The sequence below is a fragment of the Cardiocondyla obscurior genome, linkage group LG02, assembly GCF_019399895.1.
Source record: "Cardiocondyla obscurior isolate alpha-2009 linkage group LG02, Cobs3.1, whole genome shotgun sequence".
Classification (NCBI taxonomy): Eukaryota; Metazoa; Arthropoda; class Insecta; order Hymenoptera; family Formicidae; genus Cardiocondyla; species Cardiocondyla obscurior.
In genome coordinates, this window is record NC_091865.1 from 6,112,293 (window position 1) to 6,133,797 (window position 21,505).

The following is a 21,505-nucleotide window of genomic DNA, read 5'->3' on the forward strand; positions in this document are numbered from 1 at the left end:
GCAGCTGAATCAACTCAACTAATTTATACGTCGTTCATGAATAACAGACACAACAGAAATGGACATGTGATGGCATTAGCAATCGAGTCACAATAAGAAATAGACAAATGATGGTAACAAATAGACATATAATGCTAGTAATTGGGCACATTTATTACTGCGTCCAGTCGAGTAAAAAATAATCTCTTCAATAAAATTTTATGATAAATTATAATTCTTTTGAAAAATCAACGTTTTATTAATTTTATTTTATATAGACACAATACAATCATAAATATCATAATATATAATATATTCATAAATTTCGTATATATAAAAGATTGCACTTAAAAGTTTCAAGTTAGAACAAAATTACATTCAACAATTGTAAACTAAAATAATCATTTTTGATTACCTTGATTTTATATATTTTACACTTAATTTTTGAAGTTGAAAAAAAGTAATAAAAAAAAGATTGCGTACACATTTTGATATTCTATACTGCCGCCTTTTTACAGATTTTTCAAGAAATGGTACATAAGAAACTTTGTATTGTTTATTTTATTTTAAACGACAGATAAGTGTGCTTTAAGATTTTGTTTAAGTATTCTTACGTAAAATACTACGTAAAAAATGTATTAAAATCGATGACTTTCAGTTCATGCCTTCCCCTTTGTCAAATCTATTGGCAGAGCCATTAGCAACTCAAAGCATTATATACTCAAGACTATCTTGAATACTTTACTAAACAAAAAAGTAAAAATATCTCATTTTTTTTTTTTAAGTTTTAAAGAACCGCTATTTTTGAAAATGGATTAAAAAACGAATAAGAAAAAGGTTTTTTTTCGATATAATAAGTTCATCTTTTTTGTTTGACTATATAGATTTGAAACATTTTCCATTTTTGTATTCTTATGATCATACATTTATCACTTTATATGTTGAAAACCAGAGCTCCACAAAATATAAATAAAAAAAGATTAATTAGATATAATGTTTTAAAAATATTCAAATACCTGGATATTCATCTTACACATTCACATAATACAACAATCCTGCTGTGAATCTACTCCAGGTGGAAATGGAAGGGTAGGATTGCCTTCAGGATCAAATTGAAAAAATGAACATTGTTCACCAATAAGATCGTCAGGCGCTTGACCATAATTTTGCATTTCCGTCATAAGTTTCAATACACACTCAAATCGATGTTGCTTGACATCTTCTGCGTCATCTTCTTTTTCTTTTTCCAATTCAATGCACACCTTAAACAAGATATAAATATATTAACTGTAAAGTTTTAGCACAAATTTAATTATTATAAACATACCTTTTGCATCAATTCCGATTGCTTCATGTACCTCTGCAAATCAGAAGAATCCAAAGTTGCTCTGTGCTCTTCTAACCAAGCTGGATATTTATCCGACAGTTCTTTCAATGATGGATAAAGAACCTCTTTTGATAACAGGCGCTCCATCATTCCTTGCATAAATGGCAGGATGTCACCAACATCACCATCAAGAGGTGTTTGTCTGAACATAGCTGTTACATCTGGTTCATTCTGAAATGTATTTTATATATTTTCATCATAACTTAATTTTATTAGAAAGATGAATAAAAAATAATATCACCATTTATTAACTGTTATTACTTTTATAATTTTTTAAATATGTTAAATTTTATTTCCAAATATTATTCACACAGTATAAAGACATAAAGTTTTAATACTATTACCTGTAGACTTTCAGAATTTTTGGTTAAATCCTTTAAAACTTGTGAAATGGTTGATTGAAAATCTATGTTTGTGTCTTTTCCATCTGCTGTATCACTGGGAGATATTTGTCCAATCTTCTGAAAAGCAGCCTCCAGTCCAGTATCTAATACCAATTATAGTAATACATATTCTGTTTATCATTTTCAAATATCTCGAATTATTATTCACTTATTGTCTTACCATTCTCTAATAAATTTTGCAATTCCTTTTCAAACTGGCTGGTTGTTTGCTTCAAAAAATCTTCTGTCCATTTGTTCTCAGACATTTCATGTTTATCTGTTTCTTTTTCCACAGAATCTGATACATTTGTATCTGTGTTACCTTTTTCAATATTTGATATGGATACTTTTTCAAAATCTTGTAGAGCACCTAAGATAAATTAATTTTAATTTTATATAAGTTATAATAAAAAAAGAAAATTTACATTGACATTAAGAGATTTTTTTTTTACTTAAGTTCGTTACACATTTACTAAGACATTATATTATATAACTACAAATCGTAATTTGCTTTTACAAACTCCTATAGAGCCAAACTTACGATCTAGAATTTGATAAAGTTAGATCGTTTTAAATTAAATACACTTACTGTCCAACAAATCATTTAATTCTGTATCTTCTGTGTCACGTTTTGTCTCTCCAGCTTTGTCCGTCATATTTGCGTAATTGTGCTATTCTAGTAATTTATAAAAACAAAATTATCTTGTGCTAAGATTCAGGCACAACCTCAAGTGACACATGTAATCCATAGACTTAGGAAAGATAGATCTCGCATATTGTCAGAAAAGTAAAGCTAACCTCTGTTCCGCACTCTTCTCTCTCTCTCTCTCTCTCTCTCTCTCTCTCTCTCTCTCTCTCTCTCTCTCTCTCTCTCTTACTCTATTTCTTTCTCGTTCTTACGCTCTGTGTAGACGGGAATAAGAAAGAGAAGGAAACAAAGCAGCTGATTCTTGCTTTCTTTCTAGTTTTTTGTCTCCTTCTATTAAGGTACCTTTTCATATGCAGCATGATGCAGCAGTAGTAATATGATTAAAATTTATTATTATAAGTTACGGGATTAATCACCGAGCTCTTTAATTTAGTACAAATTCACCGCATTGTCTCCAAACAAATAACAAATATGGTATCTTTGATTAATCTACTTTATAATTTAGTTTAAAAACAACGATGATGAATAGATATAATTCAGTTCGGCGACGAAATAAATCGATGAATCTGGCAAATATGTGATGTCGTGGTTTCAATGCTGTAAATTATATAATATAAATATAATTAAGTTTTATATTACACAAAGCAAATTAAAGTCGCATCGTGTATAATATTAATTAATTTTATTTTGGTAATACAGAATTTTTAATTATTAAATTTATATTTTTATAACGCACTCTCCAATATTGCAGGCTAATAAATTAATTGGCAAGATTACAAAAATGCATATAAATAACGTATATTACATTATTTACAGAAAAACTCTTCTTTTTTCTTTAAATATTACGCAAATTTCTTGCGTGATGAAATGTTTACAGCGAACCGTTATCGCGTAACATCAGTCGTACCCATTAAATTCAAATATTTGTTGCAAATTTTACTTTTGTTATCTATTTTGTAGGATAGATTAACGAAGGATAAAACAGCCCTTATACTGTCTCACGACCCCCGTAGTTATCAACATTTATCGCGGCGCTTGATCAGGTTATGTTGGAAATACAGAAATAATCGAAGTTACAATGTTTACACACGAAGAGAGAGGTTTTCTTTGCACGGTAATTTTCCTTATTGCGACGGTGGAACTTCCTTTAGTCGTCATACGCACGTTCTGCAATCGAAGAGTACGCGAAACAGATAGAAAAAGGTATGTGTTAAATAAAATAATTATTAATTTTTTTTACGACAAGTATATATAATATTACAATGCAAAATCTTTTGTCAAGTACGTTTTTAGTTTTCCTGCAAAAAATAAAAAATAACATGCAATATGTCATAAAATTCTGTATTAGAAAAAATGTAAGTTTCTTAAAAGAGAAAATTTCTTTAAACATATACTTTAATATTTATTATTTGTTTGCGTGCAGACAATAACAACGCTTCCGTTCACTATTCTTTGACATTTACTTAATAATACATTGCATGTGCATCAATTGAATCGTACACGAGAACAAACAGCTATGATTTATCATCTCGAAATAAACTCTTACTTATTATCGATGAAGATCTTATATGATACCATGCTAAAGATTTACTTGACAGAAAAAACACTGTAGAGTCGAGTAGTTTTATGTCAATTTATAATCTTTAACTTGTTAAAATTTTGTTTTATTTTTTTTTTTAGATTAAGAAACTACACGCGATTAAAAAAAAAAAAAAAAAAAAAAATGCCGTAAAAACGTCCTTTCGTCTGTGAAGCGTGAAACATGAGTATGCAAAAAAGGAATATAGGACACGATGAACAAAGCGTATTGCCCCTCATATATTGAATTTTACGCATGAAAGTATGTTAAAATTAAAGAGCTCAGGTTTCGGTATTTTATATTGGGAGATCAAAATTCATTAATTTTTCTAAAGAATACTTCGTCCAGAGCCACACGTGCCTCAGAATTCAGTTCGACTGTACGCGGCATAAATGCGTGCTGAGAACAGATAAGAAAGTGTTTTTTTAAAGGATAAGCATCGGCCGCAATCGAGCGTCAACAACAATTACTGTCTACGATCTGACGAGTATGAATGGCCGGGTGTGAGTATATAAAACTCGTACACACTTCCACTCGTTGTATCCCATTTTGTGATTCGTGAAACCGTGCGGTGAACACGCAATAAATATAATACCATAATGTAATAAATTCTAATTACACGATATGCGATAATCGTTGTAATTAATTTCACGCGAAAGAACGGAGAAAAAAAAGACAGTATTCTTTCATGGAGTTACATTTTTTCGTTGCTAGTTTCTTTCTGGATAAAGAAAAGTATATTTTTTAATTACCAGCTATAAATAATCTTTTACCTTATTATATATCGTGTATACGTACGCTACGTTCTATTTCAAATGTGAAAGAAGCCTAGAAAAATTATGGATTAATTTATTATATTTGTGTAGGAGTCCATCAAATATAACTTGTGAGTTATTCTGCGAAGGAGCCTACAAATATCATCAACGAAGTCGTCTTGATGCCTAAGAAGACACCAATGCGATGGAATAAATTAATCGAACAACAAATGGCGAATAAAGCGAACAGTAAGATAACGCATGTTACTTTACACGAGAAATTCCTTAAATTATTATATTTAATATTAGATTAAAATTGTCCTAATCACATATCGTAGTTTGTCTCGATCAATTTATAATTACTAAACTATTTAGATCTAATTAGAATTAATAGTCGATACTTGTAATAATATAATGCAATCTAAATATTACATGTGTAGATAAACTCGCAAATGTTGACGAATACAAAATGAATACTGACGGGGTGTATATTAAGTCGGTAAACAGCGATCTGTACCAAGCAGTGTTTCCGATTTATCATCTTAGCAAATTCTCTGGGGTATTTCCAGCAAGATTCGTTGCAAAAGTATCTGGTAGATATCAAGGCAGATTAAGTATCATTGATAGCATTTACAGGTAACAGCAAGCGATATAAATAAAATTGACTATTTATATTTATTTAAAATTAATTTTTGTAAATAAATTAAGAGATTAAAATAATGTATTACAGCTTGGGCTTATTAACGTGTCTAATTAGCGCCGAGGTTTGGGGTTTCTGGCGCGATTTAAAAGATGGATGGGAACATAGCACTCGACTTAAATCACAAAATGCAATAATTGTTACTAGTAGTGATGTATTGGGCCTAATGAGTCTCACATCTGCTTCCATCATTAGTTCGATTCTGTATTGGAAGCATGTGCAAACAATCATCGATAAATTAGTTGAAGTAAGTCTCGTCTAAAATTTATTACACAGCTCGAAAAAATTGTATTCATGAGTAGAAAATTACGATAAAACGATAGACACGATAGAACAATTTCACTTCCGGATTTAAATTTAATGATGAAGAAATTTGCGAGAAATGACATATCTTATCTATATCGCACGTTTGATGTTTACCTATGTTGATATTGCAATCGATATTTATAATATATTCATTATATGTGATTTGTCTACATTAAAGTGCGACGAGAAGTTGGGAATTATTTCGCCAAGAAAGACACGGCGATATACAATCTTTTTGACGTTATTTACTCTTCTCTATTCCATCATCCTTTCATGTCTCGATGTCTACACGTGGCACCATGAAGTGACGATGAACAAAAAACTAGATGACAAAGGTCCGTTAAATTATGTTCCTTTGTATTTCATGTATATAGTTATTATAATGATGGAAATTCAATATGCCATTGCTACGTACAACGTGTGCCAGAGATTCTGCAGACTTAATAAAAATGTTGAAAATATTCTTAAAAACGGCAAGATTACAAACCAATTCAGAAAGGATCTTGGATTAGGTATATTCTTTACCATTGTTAATTAATTTTGTTATAATTAAGAATTATTTAATTTATACTCTTTTCTGTTTTTTTGTTTTTTTTTTTTATGTTTTTAAACTGTTTTAAATTTTAAATAAATTTTTTAGCCGGTGATCTTGGTGATCAAAAACAACTAACGGCATATATTCAACATGAAATAGTAAATGTTCGAATGTTCCGAAAAGCAAAGATCATGGATTCCACTCCCACAAATGGTACGATCTCATTAATACGTTACTTACAAGTTGGATACAATAAATTATTTTTTAGATGGTAAAAGTTTAACGGATAGTGTATCTCAATTAATGACGGTACATTCGTCATTATGTGACACTGTGATGCTCATAAACGCCGCTTACGGAATAATTGTACTAGTGATTGCGATTACTTGTTTAATACATTTAATTATTACGCCGTATTTTTTAATAATGGAGATCGATAGAAGACGTGATAAAACGTTTCTCACAGCACAAGGATTGTGGTGTGTCTTTCATGTCTGGAGGTTGCTTATAATCGTGCAACCTACATACGCTGCTACAACGCAGGTAAATGTAGAATTTAATTTACCTTATGATACAATATAAAATTTTTGTTTATATATTTTATTACGCAGTTTATACATCTATGTATTTTCAGGCAAAAAAAACGGCCGTTCTTGTCAGTCAATTACTGTCGACAAGTCGCGATAAAGAAGGCCGGAAGCAACTAGAAATTTTTTCCCTTCAGCTCTTACACCGCCCTTTAGAGTTTTCAGCGTGTGGGCTTTTTACTCTGGATCGAACTCTCGTAACTTCAGTAAGAAATTTATATAATTGTATACATGTATTACTTTTATTTTGAAATACAAATAAAAAAATTAATAATTTTTTTTTAGATCGCTGGTGCTGTCACGACGTATCTTGTAATACTCATTCAATTCCAAAAAGATGACGAGACAAAAGGCAGTTTTGACAACATCTTAAAGAATGCTACGCAGATGTTAAAAAATGCTTCAACGCTTCATAATCTCACAGCAGGAAAATTAGGCTTAAGTTAACCATTGCATCAAAAGGTAAATTATTACAAAGAAATGCACGAGCTTTAATACGCTATTAATATATCATTAGATATAAAAAAAATCTTTATTTTTCAAATATATGCATATTGGAACAGTTGAAGCAAATAATATATCAATAGAAATTGTAAATTTATATTTAAGACAAAATATAAAGATAGAAATTAAATTTGCACGCGTTATTTATTCTTGCTTCCTCTATAGTAATTTTAATACAAAAGATATATTTTATTTTCTATTACTTTAAATCATTAAAAATTATTCGATATAATTCTATAATAATAATTATATTTTTTTGTACATAGTCAATTAAATTATATGCTACACTTTTAATGTCATGTAAATTCACCATAATTTACAACAATATAATAACGTAATGGAATACATATAATGTAAAAATAATTCATAATTTTATCATGTATTATACTTACATTCTTATTTGAAATTTGCCAGCTTTAGTAATATATTTAACACCTTTAAATGGCTTATACTTTTCGCCATACATATCTAATCGATTTACCTTTAATCCAGATACTGCTAATTGATTGATCGTAAAATGTACCTGAAAGTAAAGTATTAATTTTTTTTTTTTTTTTTTTTTTTTTTTATTTAAATTTAAAAAAGATTTATAATAAGTTATCATACATACGTTAATGGCAGGATTTGATTCAGTAACAGCCGTCGAATTTTGTATCGTAATCTAAAATATAAAATTTTATGATAATACAATCAGTATTTATAAATATATATTTCTTTGTATAATTATTTTACCGATCCTCTAAGATTTGGCAGCTTGGAAACATCGATTCTTCCAATATCCCATAACAAAATCTTGCTAACAGGGTCAAAGGAATATTTTCCTTGATTTGGAGTTAAAGTGCAATTCAAAACTATCTTTGGCATTGGAATTTCTAAAGTCACATTTTCAACCTATATTTATAAAATAATTAAATCAGTTATAATTATGACGACGATAATTTACAAATTATTATTTATTTAAATATATACTCTTGAAAAATATAAGACTTACCGTCCTTCCAATAGTCTGTTTTGGACCAACTGTGATATCTAATCTACCACCTCCTGGTTCTTTCAGACTAATATTATGTCTTACATATATAGGAATTGCGACAATGCTTTGCGATCCTATATGATATGAAAGGAGACGAAAATTGCCATCAGGCGGAATAAAAGACAGTATTCTTTCAGACTAAAAAAAAAAAAGAAAACACATAAATTAAAAGCTTAATTTTTATAAATGTACATATAATATAGCATTATTTAGATATATACCTCCCATCTTTTAAATCGAACACAAGGGTGGAAGCTTACGTCGTCAAAAAGTCTTGGATTCATAAATGAGAGTGTAAGATCTGGCATTCCACTTAGTTTTATACAACAATCAATCTAAAACATTAATTTGTACGTTAGTATGTTACATCATTAATATTTACACGATAATATAGTACATACATAGCCTTGGATTTCTGCAAATACTGTTGCTCCAGTTCGATCAATAATTGCATCTACTTCCTCAACAACATCAAAGTAAGCTTCATTGTTAGTATATTTTACCCCTGTTCGTCTCCAAGGAACATTTGATAACTGTCCACTTGGTAAAATTGCACTAACACTATATAAATTAATAAAAATATAAAAAATAATGCCTTTAGATATAACTACATAAACAATTAATATAATCGTTTTTGCACAGAATTGAACTTACTTAGATTTGCCAGTAACAGTATTTGCAATAGTACGTAAAATATTAGGTGGTTTGATCAACTCTTTCAATATATTAGATTCTGTTGCCAGAGGAAAACCATTGTCTAACATCTCATCCAGCAACTCATACACCACTACATAATTCTCTTTTATAATAGTTTCTGTGCATTCACTGAAGTAATCCTCAAAAGTATCCACTACCCTGTGCAAAAATTCAATAACAAATAATGGTGGAACTGGAAAAAAAAAAAAAAAAAAAGTAAATTAATATTATTTTATATATAATTCTCCATCACATGTGATAAAAATTGATGTTTAGCAAATTGATTTTACCCTCTGTCATGCACACTGCTACAAAGAACATGTTACATCTGTATATGCTAATAAGATAATGATGTGGAGTAGCAATCACTGGTGGTGTATCCTCTGGAGACAAGACTCTTCTTTGCTGATCAAAGAAATAGTCACAGAGTGAACGTGCGACTGCACTCTTCCAATGTTTTTCCATAAAAACATCTCTAAATAGAAACACATTAAAATAAATACATGTCATACAACAAATATTAAAGTAGTCAGTAGTGATAGGAAAAATGTACTTGTGGCAAATGCCAAATGACACTTACCCCGAAGAATTTATGATAAAAAGGCTATTTATCATTTTTGCTAATAACAAATGCCTGAAAAAGGAATATTAAATTATGAAAATGTAATCAATTTTAATGTTAATGCAAAATCGTGCATATGTCACAATATGTTGACAGCAGGCTCGACAATCTCAAAAGAGAACGTTTCTTTTTCGATTAGTTTTCGAACGCAAGCATATTACTCCTGTTTTGGCCGATCTGACCAATGCAAAAGTCTGTTTTCCTAAAGTCACACGTGTGCAAGAGAGCGAGGGTAATTATAACCCAAAATATAATTTTCCGACCGTCTACCTACTAAATGCTCGTAATAAACAGATTTTCCTAGACTTTAGTTAAAATAACAATATAGCTTTTAATTAATTCCGATGATATTTCTAGGTTGAATAATATGTGATTGATTATAATGCGAAATACGATCGCAATTACATTTTTAACACATAAAATTCACCTGATTGCGCCGATTCTTACGCCGTATCGCAGCAAGCACTCTCTCTCGAGACACTTATTAAAGATGAACGAGGCGTTTCTTCGCTATGAGAAGGGTAGCGATTTATTTGACATCTCCTTTCGCTATGTGGACGAGGTGACGAAAGTCGACCGTCAGTTCAACTTTTCCAGACAAGCTGCGGAAAGTGTCAACAATTTTCTCAAAAGGATCGATACAAATGTCTGTAAAATTGTAAATAAAAAGGTAAGACCAAAGTTTTTCTTTTTCTTTTTATAAATATAAAATATAATTGTTGATACAACTTTTAAAGAATTATTATTGAAACTGAAAGAATTGATATTTGGAGAGGTATATTTTTCGAAAATATATAACAAAAAATTTTTTTTCTGTGAGAAAGAAGAATTCTATGTCTTTAGATAGAGAGAAAGAGGAAAAAAAATGCAACTTTGGAGACGCCTGTTCTGATAAACGATAACGTGGCAAATGGGAAAATAATGCTTATGAAAAATGATGTCAAAGTAAATGGGGATGCATCATGTGAAAGCCTTTTGCAGGATCCTGCTGGGTTGAAACTGATTATTTTCGAGAAGACTTTCTTAGTTAAGCTAAATGCACCTTATATTATGAGAATGTCATTACCGTCGAGCATATTGGCAGGTTTTCCAACTTATCCATCCAAGTTTGAATGTCTATACACTGACAAAAAGAAATCGTCGTTTGACTGGTACAAGAATGATCTAGTTAACAACAAGCCAAATTCCTGGACACACATAGGTAATGGGTATCTGTATGTACCGAGTGTCATGGACATTGGTTGTCGTTTAAAGATCAACTGTGAGCCACGAAACGAATCAGATTTTGGCAGTAGGATGGAAGTAGAATCAAAAAATGTTGTAGAAGCTGGACCTGGACAATGCCCATTCGACACTCGGCATCAGTTTACGAAACATAAATTATCAGGCAAAAGGTGTGATACTTGTACACCGAAGAGTAGATATGACGTTTTCTGCGGCTAGCGTACGTAAACCTAGGCGGCAGCGGCAAGGGGTGAAAGAACGGGGGGAAAAATCAGTCTTCGGCAATCCGGCCGGCGCGGTATATAATACATGCGGCACATGTGAAACTCGACGCACACGACGCTAAAAACGCGTTTGCTAGCTGCCGTCGCCGCAGCAAACGCCAGATCTGATTTTACGTGTACAAGAGAATAGAGAAAAATATCAGAAAGATTTATATTATTTATGATAACATTGAATTAAACTTAAGTTCTACTTGCAAACTAAATATTTTAAATAATATATATATATATATATAGTTTCAGAATAATATGTTATAATATACTGGCAGATACATACGCCGATTCTGATTTTTCTAAGGATGTATTATTTCCGTACTGTCCACCGTATGCATTAGATATGGATTACAGAAAGCAGTTAATACTTAAAGAAATAATAGGTAAATAATAAATGTAAATTTTATAAAATATTTTAAATATTTTTATACATCTGTTATATAATAAAACGATTTTATCACAGGTTTCAATGGTGATTTAATTTGTTTGCAAGAAGTAGATAAAAGTATATTTGAATATGATTTATTGCCTTCTTTATATATGTTGAATTATGATGGTGTGTTTATTACCAAGAATGAAATTAGCGAAGGACTCGCTACATTTTTTAATCAGGACAGATTTGAAAAATTAGGATTTGAATACAGCATAATGTCTCAAAATGTTGATTTACCGAAATTTGCTACTGTTTGGTCCAAAATTGACAACGAAAAGCTGAAGGAAAGATTTCTAAGTAGAAATACAACCATTCAGGTATAGTATAATTAAAATCTTTAGTGAATTTTGTCGTAATCGTTAAGTAAATTTTAATTATGACTTAGGTAACAACGTTAAGATCGAAAGAGAACCGATCTGAAATATTAATTGTCGGCAACACACACTTGTACTTCAAACCGGATGCCGATCATATACGCTTATTGCAAGGATATTATGCTATCACATACGTTCACAAAATCGCGAAAAGAATTCGGGAAGAGGTATATACTTTTTTTTTCAACAAAAACTTTATACATTTATATATTCAGTTACATATATATTTCTAAATATAAAATATTTAAAAAGATTTGAATATTAGATGAATTAATTTACGCATTACAATAATGTATGTATTATTTCAATTTACTAACAATTGTATTTATGTTGCCAGGTTCCCGAATGCAATGTAAGTGTGATCCTTTGTGGAGATTTTAACAGCGTACCGGAATGCGGGATTTATCAATTGATGACTAAGAATTATGTTCCGGAAACCTGCGAAGACTGGAAAAGTAGTACGTAACTTTTCTTTATTACTGTCGATTAATTAATTTTCTTCTCATTTCGTTGTTTTGACATATAATGCAGTCAAAATTATACCTCGCAAAATCAAAAATTATTTCTTTTTTAGATACTGAGGAAGCTATAAAAAACATATCCTTAACGCAGGATCTTTGCATGTCTAGCGCTTGCGGCACGCCAGAATATACAAACTATACACCGGAATTTTCTGCTTGTCTCGATTACATATTTTACGAAAAAGACAAGTTCGAAGTGGAGCAAGTGGTCCCAATGCCCAGTAAAGAAGAGCTCACTCTTAATACAGGTTTACCATCCGTAGTATTTCCTAGCGATCATATATCTTTATGTGCCGATTTAAAATTGAAAGGCTAATAAATTTGAAAACTAGATGATAATAATAAGACCAGAAAAAATTAAACAGATCAACTCGGCGTTTAGTTAAACGTTTCGAGAACTCCACGCGAAAAGGAAAACGGGTATCAATTATATTTTCCGTATAGTTAAAAATTTGATTAATTGTATACTCGACGAGATTAAGAAATATTGAAGGTATAAAAAAAAAAAAAAAAAAGATATATTATTCGTGAAATAAGTGCAGGTAAGATATAGGAGTTTCTGTAAAAAAATAAATAAAAGTAAGGATGCAAAGGTATATATTATTTTTAATGTTTAAAAATTAATAAAAATTGACTATTGAATTACTATTGTTAATCGTGATTAACGATAAAAATAAGAATTTAGTTGTTAACAGTAGTAATTCAATCGGCAACTGTTAATTAATTTTTTATCCAACTCTGAAGAATATCTCCAATGCTCAAAATTAGTATATTATCGATTGAAGAGAGTAAAACTTTATAATAAGGATTATATATTTTATATATCTTGATCATATATAACATAATTGTTTGTCGTTTATTAAAATTGTGTCTTACTCTAATGTAATAATCTAAATTGTAGAAGAGTACTTCATTATGAAATAACGATCCAAGTGAAAAATGTCTAATACCTGCAGACTTCTTTGATGTCCTTGATATTTTTAATTATTTCATGCGCTATATCTCAATGTAAATTTTTTAACAAAGAAAAAATCGAATCTAGAAAGATGTTATGATTTTTACCAAATAAAAGACATGACTTCTGTAATTGCATAATATATGTATTATAACATTAAAGAAATCAGAACAATCGGTGTTTTTTTATATTATATTGCTTCATATTACAGGGAAAACTAAATAAAAAATTATGAAATAATATAAATATTATATACAACGTAGCGTAAAAATGATATATTTTGGGTTCCATAGACCATTCAGTTCACATTTAAAGCCAGATGCAAAATGTCAAACGCAAATCCGTACAACCTTCGACTATCACAAATTTTGATTGCCGTGAAACTTGACGCGAACACGATGTGAAATTAATTGAATTCAGACGTTTAAGCTACTGCAATGGATTTATGTAATGTGATGACGTGATCGTTGTAACCTGTTGCTTAGGATGTCTTTTTTTTTGTTAAATCAACAAATAAAAGATGCTATATCCACCAGACAGCAACAAGAATATGTGAGATAGAGAGAAAAGAACGCAATACTACGCAAGGATTTACATGTCAATAAACGACGATTGTTGCTCGCTTGCTGTACTCTCTCGCTCGTTTAAGATCATCACATTCCTCTTCGTGGCGCGCTTGGTACCAATAATTGCAACGCAGTCATTGCGTCAGGGAATAATGAGTGGTAATTCACAACCGGCACATAGGCTGCGGTTATAACACGGCCAGCAAACCATCGGCCGTGCAACGAATTCACCGCTGCTACAGCAGTGGCAATCGATGGGCATTTCACGTACACATTGCCCTGCGGTGATGCTTGGTCCACATATACGTGTAGAACTCCACCGTGCTTATTACATTCTTCAATTACATCGTCGCGGATTTCTTTTGCCCAATTAGGATTTGTCTCACTAAAAAATTATAATTTATAACTTAAGATAATACTTTTTATCAAATTTAAGATACACTATAATTAATTTATTTTAAAAGTATGTCATGTCATCATTAGTATTTGCATAAACTGTTATAATATACTGCAAATAAATGATGATAACATTTTTATTTAGCATATAATTTCCCCCTAATGAAAGTACTGTACACGTAACACTAGGTCTACATATATGCAGTAAATAAAGCGATACTCGATAAATGACAGCACATAACTTACTTTTGTGGATCAAACATATTCGATAGCATGAAACACTGTGTTGCAATGGGAGGCGCAGCTTGAGGTGGTGGTTGTGGCTGCGCCATTACTGGTGCCATGTTTAAAGCGTTTGCTGCAGCAGGAGGAATCTCCAGGCCGGTACCTTCCGCCAATTTAAACATCAATTGTAATCTATAAGAAAAACATAAGTTTTTTAGTGGACTAGAAAGTTTAAAGAACTTTACATTTATTCGTTCGATTTTTTGTGAATCTTTTACTTACCTTCCCGTTGCACCAAGATCAATTCCACTACGATCTAGCTCGTCAGTATCGAGTAGAGATGGTCCTTGAATTAAGTCTGTTCGTTCCGTTACATTTCCAACTTTCATAGGTCTACCAGCAAGTTCAAATCCATTCAGTTGCTCTAACGCTTTCTTTGCATCGTCTGCATTTCTGAACTGTAAAAAATAATTAAGTTTTTGAGGTTCGTAAATATAATAATAAAAAAATCTTTTTATCATGCAATTATGGATTAATAATATGACATAATATATATTAAAACTTACAGTCAAAAAACCATATCCCTTGCTGCGTCCAGTTTCAGGGTCCATAATCAATTGTATATTATCAATTTTTCCAAACGGTTCGAAGATTCCGCGTAGCATATCTTCTGTGATATTAAAATGTAAAGATCCTACATATAATCGCATAGGTCCTGTTTGTCCTTTAGGCATTAAATTCGGCATCGAATTACCCATACGATTTTTCTCAGCCTGTGTGTGTTGTACTACAATAGGCACTCCAAGAAGTTTTTGACCTGATAAACCAAGAGCCTGCAAAGTAATAAAAGATATTTTCAATTATTCAGTATGTAAAATTTTTTTTAATGAGACAATGTTTAGGAAACACTTCGTAATATTTCATATTTGATTGTTATTTTTAATTAATGTACTTACAAGTGTTACACTTTCTGGGTCTTTAAATTCTACATAAGCAATGCCTTTGAATCTTCGAGTTTTGTTGCATGTAATAAGTCTAACATCCTGTACTTTTCCAACGCTCGAGAAAAATTCTTCCAAATCACGTGCACGAATTCGCTGGCTTAGTTGCATACAAAAAACTGTCCGAGCATCTCGTTCTTCTGGTGTCAATTCATCGTTTCTAAAAACATATATTATGCGAATTAATTATAAAAAGAACCTTACAATTTTAGAGAAACTTTGATTTTAGTTAATTTGATATTGTTGCACATTAATTTTTGTTACTAAATATAATAGTAACAAAATCAAACTTAACATTCATATTGATCTAGCATAATTATATCCCCCAAAATCATAGATTATAATTCCATGACTGGGTCTAGTCGATTATGCATCGTAAATATAAACGTCTTTTGATATAAAATTAATTTCTCAATTAATATCGATGTTTAAAAAATAATTAAAACTGCTAATTAAACTTTCTTAATGCAAGTCTCGTAAATATGGCGAATATACTTACATTCCAAGTGGACTGTGGCCTTTGCCGAAAGGTGGTCGAGCTCTAGGTAGAGTTAGTGGTGTCAGCGATCTCTTTCTTCTTCTGTCTCTGTCTCGATCTCTTTCTCGCCTGTCCCTATCTCGATCACCATCCCGATCCCTCTCGCGATCCCGTCTGTCACGCGATCTTGATCTGCGACGACGGTCACGATCGCGATCGCGTTCCCTATCGCGATCGCGGTCTCGGTCCCTGTCTCTGTCACGATCCCGCCGATCTTTGTCCCTGCGATCGCGATCTCGCGATCGTGAACGAGAACGCGAACGATGTTTGCTCTTCCTACGAAAGAAAAATATTTCAATTAAAAGGGTTCGCTCGAGATAAAAAAAAAAAAAATGAGTGATATTTCTTTAAATATCAGGATGAAGATTCAAAGGTACCTACGTGTATGGAATTACTGTTTCAGTTGTACTCTCATTTATTATACAATACATATGTACCACACTCGATTTAAAATTTATATTAAATTGTGAAAAAAAAAAAAAAAAAGTTTTAATTAAGATATTGTTTTAAAAAGTTAATAAAAATAATAAAAAATTCCAAGAAAATCGTAGATTTGTATAATTATATTAGAAAAATGTCTACATGTATAAAATAATAGAAATTGATTAAATTTTTTAAATGTTTCCATTTAATTCGTAGATGTTACACAAAAACATTGATATGGAATGTATTACTAGGCTGTTCTGATTTAACATTTAAATGAATGATGCTAAAGTGACATGAGTACATTGAGATGCTGAAAGATATTGAGATCTGTAATATTTGATTCAGCCGTAAAAAAGATGTTGCGTTACCGGTTCTTTTCTGTATTTTTCTAACCGAGCCCTAGGGCTCGATTATTGAGATAAAGCAAACGCAACATCGTGACTTTATTTCGTTTTCTTTCAGAGTTACAAGGAAGTACGTTTCGAATTTCGCGAAAGGAGAATCTGTAGTACAGATATTCTGCCTATATACTTACCATCATCAGGTTTAACCTTTGGAATTATGAAATTAACCGGCATTTACTATATGTATGGGGTCTATAACAAAGAGAATAAAACTTCAGATGGGTCTATTAGGCGAGCGACTAATGCTGCTTCAATTATGGCGCAAAGATATGATATCGCAAGGCGTGTCGCGGGAAATAATAACATAGTTGTTTCTTTTCTCGTATTCAAAGTTAAATCGACAGTGTACTGACGGTGTACAAAGGAACTAACGACATGCTAACATGTAATACTCGAATACTCAAGTGATCCATGTACTTTAACAACGGATTCTTTAGTGACTTTTAAAATCTATATAACCGTAAGGTATTATTCTGCATTGTAAACCAAACACACACATAAAGTAGCATTAAAAAGAAACTATGCAATGCTCTTTTACAGCTAAGAATTTTTCGTGCTTCTCGTTTAAATGGATTAAAAAACCTTTTTCTCTCAGTTAACGTTACTTTATCACTTTCTAGTTATTGAACGTGTTATATTTAATGCCATAGTTCGTTTCGAAAATGACCCAAAATCTTAAAACACGATAAAATGAAAAACGATGAGTCGACGTGTCTCAACAAGACCTCCAAACTATAATAAACTAGTGAGTGACATAGGGTCACCTAGTCTCGCTTAGCTTCAAAGTTAAAATGCAAGGGTCGTGCAATTAAGTGTTATGATCTTTATCTACAGTCTCCAACTTAACTTTTAAATTAAACTGAATGGAAAGTAAGTTTTACTCACCCAGACGATTTGCGACTAGACCCATTCTCCTTGGAGGACTTGTCTTTGGAAGAGCAGTCCTGCTCCTACGAACAGCAAACAGTTGAATGCCATGCCAGCCAGCCGATGTGGCAGGGACGCGCGAACAAGGGGACAAAAAGCAAATCGTAGAACGTTAGTAAATTTGATAAAAACAGTCTTTTCGCTATAAATATGTACAAATATAACAACAGTATTATATGTCTCTTTTTATATTTTATCTTTTGGTTTCGTTATCAAATGTCAAATTCAACGAGAACTACGAACGACAGAGTCTGGCTTATTTTTTAATGTATCCTGTCAGTATTATGGTAGCAACCTTCCCTTGCTGCGGAAAAGCAATGCTTTTTTTTTTTTTTTTTTTTTTTTTTGATGCTGGGCGACAAAGATAGACGTCGGCGTCAATTCTCGTGCTCTTTCTCATCTTTTCTGTGTTCGTTTTACTTCCAGGACTTTATAGGACTCACCGAGAACGCCGGGGGGGAGGGAAAGGTGAGAGAAGAGAAGAGAGAGCATGTGTAACAGAGAGAGAGAAAGAGAGAGAAAGACAGACTGGGCGAGCATAGCGATGCGACACCGTCGCATGCACCTGGCTCAAACTTACCAATCGCTTTATCGGGTATTAGGAAAGCATTGCAATCTTGGGTTGAGCATGCCTTGGTGTTTAAAATACCAATGGCCAACCACACATCCTTTTTCTTCTGCAAAAGAGAGCCCTCATCAAAGACAGCACGATTTCAAATGGGTGGTAAACGCGAAAGACGCGAGCGAGCACCCCTAATCGCTATAGCCTACGATTACCAGCGCGCGATTGATGATTAGGGAGTGTGTCTCTCGTTAATCAGGGATTACTTTAGGCTACCGTTTTTTTTTTCTCTCCTCATCTTCCGAAACAGGAAAGAGATCGATCCACAATCAGTCCACGACAGCTTTGCGAGCCGGCCGGGTCCAGAAAATGTTTCCTTCGCCTGCACATTTAAGTAGCAATGTTCAAGCAACAGATATATATATTTTTTTTTTTTTTTCTTACAATTCAAAATATAAATTTGATCAAAGATGTAACAGACGAAGCGTTCTTAGTGGAGAACGAAAGCAAGTTTTTGAAACATTTTCTCGAAAATATGTTTAAGTTTTGCTGGCCAATTTAATGTATTTTCATATATTTTCAAGCTCGAAACGTGACGGATGCTTACAAAGTTTCTATCCACTTTCTCAAACACAAAACAAAAAATCCATATATTATTAGAAATATTATAATATTACTACGAATTATTTATCACTTACAGTTTAGATAATTTGTATTATAAAAAAATTGGAGCTCACATGTAGTATTTGCTTCAAACTGCAGTCAGCATTGACCAACAAGATGGATAGGCATTTTGTAAGCAATTCCAGAACGTCGAGTGCTAACAAAATATACTAATAAGCTGAAAACAAGGTAAGAATTTCGGAAGCTTGAAGTGTCTTCTCTCGCACTGCGATTAAATGTTGTGATACTTCGATGCCATTACCTAGAAGGCAAATTGCTATCATTACAAATTGCACAAAAATAGTGGGGAGGGTTTAAATATATCGAGCTCGTAAAATGAATTTATGAACCATCACAAGTAAACGTTTTCAAGTTCCCTACAACTGTAGCACTTTGGCAATGTGACAATACTTTATTTTAAAAGTTTGTAGTAAGAATTAAAAAAAATTACTATCGATGTAAATCGAGAAAAATACTCAAATTATATCATTTAAATAAAATATATAAAATATTATATTAAATTATATAAAAATAAGATAATTAATTACAGTAATTTAAAAAAATACAAGAAATAAAAACATTATAATCATTTTAAGATAATAAAATTAAGCACTTTCTGAAATCGATTTCCAAATATGAGATTTGTCCAAGTATTGTCAAGTATCAAGTACTCTGTTTCTTATATCTCACAGATAAGATAAACTTTATCTCGGCAAAATAATACTACTTTGTTAACGAAGAAAATATTAAGTTTTATCAAAGAACAAAATGCAAGAATTAATTTAATCAATATGTACGAAAGTATTTTATCAATAATCATTTCTAAATTGCAAGATAAATAGATCTAAAAACTTATGAATTCCTGTACTTCGAAATAAAATTTGTTAAATACCCGAAAATGTCAAAGTATCACAAAAACAGGGATCCCTCAAATTAGAATAGTTACGCTCTACCAAATCTCGTTCACGCTCTTACACTCGTACATTTGCACATTCACTCGACTTTTATTCATGCAAATATTGGGTGGTGAAGTCTTCTGGGATTTCTGTCTAACAGTAATCCGATTGTTATTACCACGTGTACAAACAGCATGAAGCTTCCCATGGATAATTATCATTCTTATCAGTGCCGAGAACTGCCTCCATTTCCGCGTGTGTCGTCATGATAGTGACGACCGTGAGCCCCGTTTTAATCTTATGAAACCTAACACCTTTGCAAGAAAAATTATAAAAAAAAAAAAAAAAAAAAAAAAAACGAAAAAAAAAAAATTGGAATCAGAAAAAGAGAAAGGAGAGACAGGAGAGAAAGAGAAAGAAAGAGAGAAGTAGAGAGTGATGGTAGATGATTGCTGTATCTTAATACCTCGTCTTTCAAGTGCAAGGAACTCGCTGGCGCACATCCTATGAGCGCGAGGGTACATGTTACGTACCATCTATAAGTACAGAAAACGGAGGTGTTGATCAATAGTTGGTACATCAGAGACACAAGGGCGTACTTTGTTCTACATATATGTATCTATGTACTTGTATGTAAAGCTATCCATATACCACATGTACAGACAGGAAAGAGAAAGAGTGTGTGAAAAATGTAGCAAGGTAATGGAAAGAAGCGGGTTCCTTTTCTCCTACAAGAGGAGTGCGTTATTAGAAAATATATACATAGATATGTATATATATAAAGAGAGAGAGAGAGAGAGAGAGAGAGAGAGAGAGAGAGAGAGAGAGAGAGAGAGAGAGAGAGAGAGAATAAGGCGGAAGCAGCGGTTTAGGTAGACACCAAGTGAGAAGAGAAATAGGGCAGCAGAGAAAAATCAACACAATAAGACGGAACAGAAATAGGGCTTACCCCTTTCTTGTACGGCGCCTCCAGCATCGCCTCGACATCCAAATCCTCCGCCATTGCGCGAGTCGGGGAGCTCTCTGAAACGCCGCGCATTAGCAGACCACGGGTTTTCACGTCGTTTTGCGGACAAGAGAGAGAGAGATAGAGAGAGAAAGTATACGTGAGCCACGGGACACTCGCTCGTGAGCTGTTCGACCAGCGAAGCGACGGCGCTCTTTAGGCGAGGGAGGCTCGGCAAACAACCAGGATCCAAGACGAGTTTTGCGATATTCCCACGCGACGACGATGACGACGACAACGGCGGTTCGGCCAAAATGGCCGAAGACCGATTTTGGCGAGCAGCTCTCTTTTCCTCCCCCTTTTAACTCCCCCTTCACACCAGTCGGAAATGACGCTCGTCAATACGCGAGTCGTTCGATGGTGTAAGAAAAATTTAACTTATATTTGAAATTAATTTA

At 32.3% G+C, this 21,505-nt stretch overlaps 5 protein-coding genes and 1 long non-coding RNA gene across 15 annotated transcripts; 2 read left to right on the forward strand and 4 right to left on the reverse strand.

Moving 5' to 3' along the window:
• Nucleotides 1–214: 214 nt before the first annotated feature.
• Pex19 (peroxin 19) lies at nt 215–2,533 on the reverse strand. Of its 2 annotated transcripts, XM_070674680.1 has the most exons (6): nt 2,339–2,533; nt 1,931–2,119; nt 1,711–1,853; nt 1,307–1,537; nt 996–1,241; nt 215–723 (listed from the first exon to the last, which is right to left on the reverse strand). In XM_070674680.1, the coding sequence occupies exons 1-5, from the start codon at nt 2,403–2,405 to the stop codon at nt 1,017–1,019; spliced, it is 855 nt and encodes a 284-aa protein (XP_070530781.1). In that variant the 5' UTR covers nt 2,406–2,533; the 3' UTR covers nt 215–723; nt 996–1,016. The 2 variants fall into 2 exon arrangements, with proteins under 2 accessions (XP_070530781.1, XP_070530780.1); XM_070674679.1 differs by having other exon boundaries at nt 215–1,241; nt 2,339–2,532.
• Nucleotides 2,534–2,782: 249 nt separating this feature from the next.
• LOC139113493 (gustatory receptor for sugar taste 43a) lies at nt 2,783–7,494 on the forward strand. Of its 5 annotated transcripts, none has more exons than XM_070674707.1 (11): nt 2,783–2,872; nt 3,359–3,601; nt 4,079–4,480; nt 4,844–4,981; nt 5,173–5,368; nt 5,463–5,679; nt 5,917–6,250; nt 6,379–6,486; nt 6,542–6,816; nt 6,908–7,066; nt 7,146–7,494. In XM_070674707.1, exons 4-11 carry the CDS (start codon nt 4,915–4,917, stop codon nt 7,305–7,307), a joined length of 1,518 nt encoding a protein of 505 aa, XP_070530808.1. In that variant the 5' UTR covers nt 2,783–2,872; nt 3,359–3,601; nt 4,079–4,480; nt 4,844–4,914; the 3' UTR covers nt 7,308–7,494. The 5 variants fall into 5 exon arrangements, with proteins under 5 accessions (XP_070530808.1, XP_070530807.1, XP_070530810.1 ...); XM_070674706.1 differs by having other exon boundaries at nt 4,847–4,981; XM_070674709.1 differs by having other exon boundaries at nt 4,882–4,981.
• On the reverse strand, nt 6,312–10,242 carry Carmine (AP-3 complex subunit carmine). 2 transcript variants are annotated; one of them, XM_070674713.1, is made up of 10 exons: nt 10,143–10,242; nt 9,674–9,727; nt 9,384–9,568; nt 9,052–9,286; nt 8,799–8,958; nt 8,619–8,732; nt 8,356–8,535; nt 8,097–8,255; nt 7,975–8,025; nt 6,312–7,887 (listed from the first exon to the last, which is right to left on the reverse strand). In XM_070674713.1, exons 2-10 carry the CDS (start codon nt 9,706–9,708, stop codon nt 7,753–7,755), a joined length of 1,254 nt encoding a protein of 417 aa, XP_070530814.1. In that variant the 5' UTR covers nt 9,709–9,727; nt 10,143–10,242; the 3' UTR covers nt 6,312–7,752. The 2 variants fall into 2 exon arrangements, with proteins under 2 accessions (XP_070530814.1, XP_070530813.1); XM_070674712.1 differs by lacking the exon at nt 10,143–10,242 and having other exon boundaries at nt 9,674–9,899.
• Nucleotides 9,891–13,081, forward strand: LOC139113490 (2',5'-phosphodiesterase 12). Of its 2 annotated transcripts, none has more exons than XM_070674702.1 (8): nt 9,891–9,947; nt 10,073–10,385; nt 10,559–11,109; nt 11,458–11,597; nt 11,678–11,964; nt 12,033–12,188; nt 12,359–12,479; nt 12,596–13,081. In XM_070674702.1, the coding sequence occupies exons 2-8, from the start codon at nt 10,098–10,100 to the stop codon at nt 12,856–12,858; spliced, it is 1,806 nt and encodes a 601-aa protein (XP_070530803.1). In that variant the 5' UTR covers nt 9,891–9,947; nt 10,073–10,097; the 3' UTR covers nt 12,859–13,081. The 2 variants fall into 2 exon arrangements, with proteins under 2 accessions (XP_070530803.1, XP_070530802.1); XM_070674701.1 differs by having other exon boundaries at nt 9,913–9,998.
• A 540-nt stretch (nt 13,082–13,621) lies between these two features.
• Caper (RNA-binding protein 39-like protein Caper) lies at nt 13,622–21,425 on the reverse strand. 3 transcript variants are annotated; one of them, XM_070674704.1, is made up of 9 exons: nt 21,051–21,425; nt 20,568–20,637; nt 17,939–18,003; nt 16,185–16,499; nt 15,641–15,845; nt 15,251–15,517; nt 14,967–15,142; nt 14,706–14,876; nt 13,622–14,448 (listed from the first exon to the last, which is right to left on the reverse strand). In XM_070674704.1, the coding sequence occupies exons 1-9, from the start codon at nt 21,086–21,088 to the stop codon at nt 14,151–14,153; spliced, it is 1,605 nt and encodes a 534-aa protein (XP_070530805.1). In that variant the 5' UTR covers nt 21,089–21,425; the 3' UTR covers nt 13,622–14,150. The 3 variants fall into 3 exon arrangements, with proteins under 3 accessions (XP_070530805.1, XP_070530804.1, XP_070530806.1); XM_070674703.1 differs by having other exon boundaries at nt 20,568–21,425; XM_070674705.1 differs by lacking the exon at nt 20,568–20,637 and having other exon boundaries at nt 21,051–21,424.
• On the reverse strand, nt 18,011–20,455 carry LOC139113495 (uncharacterized). The gene is made up of 3 exons (XR_011547701.1): nt 19,280–20,455; nt 18,819–18,924; nt 18,011–18,657 (listed from the first exon to the last, which is right to left on the reverse strand). It is a non-coding gene; the product is annotated as an uncharacterized lncRNA (long non-coding RNA).
• Nucleotides 21,426–21,505: the final 80 nt, after the last annotated feature.

What these genes read in the sequence shown, in the direction of transcription:
- Pex19 (XM_070674680.1), bottom strand. Translation starts at nt 2,405, where the DNA reads ATGACGGACAAAGCTGGAGAGACAAAACGTGACACAGAAGATACAGAA. An exon ending in ATTAAATGATTTGTTGGACA is followed by an intron (nt 2,120 to 2,338) that starts GTAAGTGTATTT and finishes AATTTATCTTAG; the next exon opens with GTGCTCTACAAGATTTTGAA. An exon ending in AATCGGAATTGATGCAAAAG is followed by an intron (nt 1,242 to 1,306) that starts GTATGTTTATAA and finishes ATCTTGTTTAAG; the next exon opens with GTGTGCATTGAATTGGAAAA.
- LOC139113493 (XM_070674707.1), top strand. Translation starts at nt 4,915, where the DNA reads ATGCCTAAGAAGACACCAATGCGATGGAATAAATTAATCGAACAACAA. An exon ending in AATGGCGAATAAAGCGAACA is followed by an intron (nt 4,982 to 5,172) that starts GTAAGATAACGC and finishes TTACATGTGTAG; the next exon opens with ATAAACTCGCAAATGTTGAC. An exon ending in CAGAAAGGATCTTGGATTAG is followed by an intron (nt 6,251 to 6,378) that starts GTATATTCTTTA and finishes TAAATTTTTTAG; the next exon opens with CCGGTGATCTTGGTGATCAA.
- Carmine (XM_070674713.1), bottom strand. Translation starts at nt 9,708, where the DNA reads ATGATAAATAGCCTTTTTATCATAAATTCTTCGGG. An exon ending in TTTATCATAAATTCTTCGGG is followed by an intron (nt 9,569 to 9,673) that starts GTAAGTGTCATT and finishes GTTTCTATTTAG; the next exon opens with AGATGTTTTTATGGAAAAAC. An exon ending in AACAGACTATTGGAAGGACG is followed by an intron (nt 8,256 to 8,355) that starts GTAAGTCTTATA and finishes TTATAAATATAG; the next exon opens with GTTGAAAATGTGACTTTAGA.
- LOC139113490 (XM_070674702.1), top strand. Translation starts at nt 10,098, where the DNA reads ATGCGAAATACGATCGCAATTACATTTTTAACACATAAAATTCACCTG. An exon ending in GTAAAATTGTAAATAAAAAG is followed by an intron (nt 10,386 to 10,558) that starts GTAAGACCAAAG and finishes CTATGTCTTTAG; the next exon opens with ATAGAGAGAAAGAGGAAAAA. An exon ending in CATAAATTATCAGGCAAAAG is followed by an intron (nt 11,110 to 11,457) that starts GTGTGATACTTG and finishes ATATATATATAG; the next exon opens with TTTCAGAATAATATGTTATA.
- Caper (XM_070674703.1), bottom strand. Translation starts at nt 20,681, where the DNA reads ATGTACCAACTATTGATCAACACCTCCGTTTTCTGTACTTATAGATGG. An exon ending in TCTAGTCGCAAATCGTCTGG is followed by an intron (nt 16,500 to 17,938) that starts GTGAGTAAAACT and finishes TTTCTTTCGTAG; the next exon opens with GAAGAGCAAACATCGTTCGC. An exon ending in AGGGATATGGTTTTTTGACT is followed by an intron (nt 15,143 to 15,250) that starts GTAAGTTTTAAT and finishes TATTTTTTACAG; the next exon opens with TTCAGAAATGCAGACGATGC.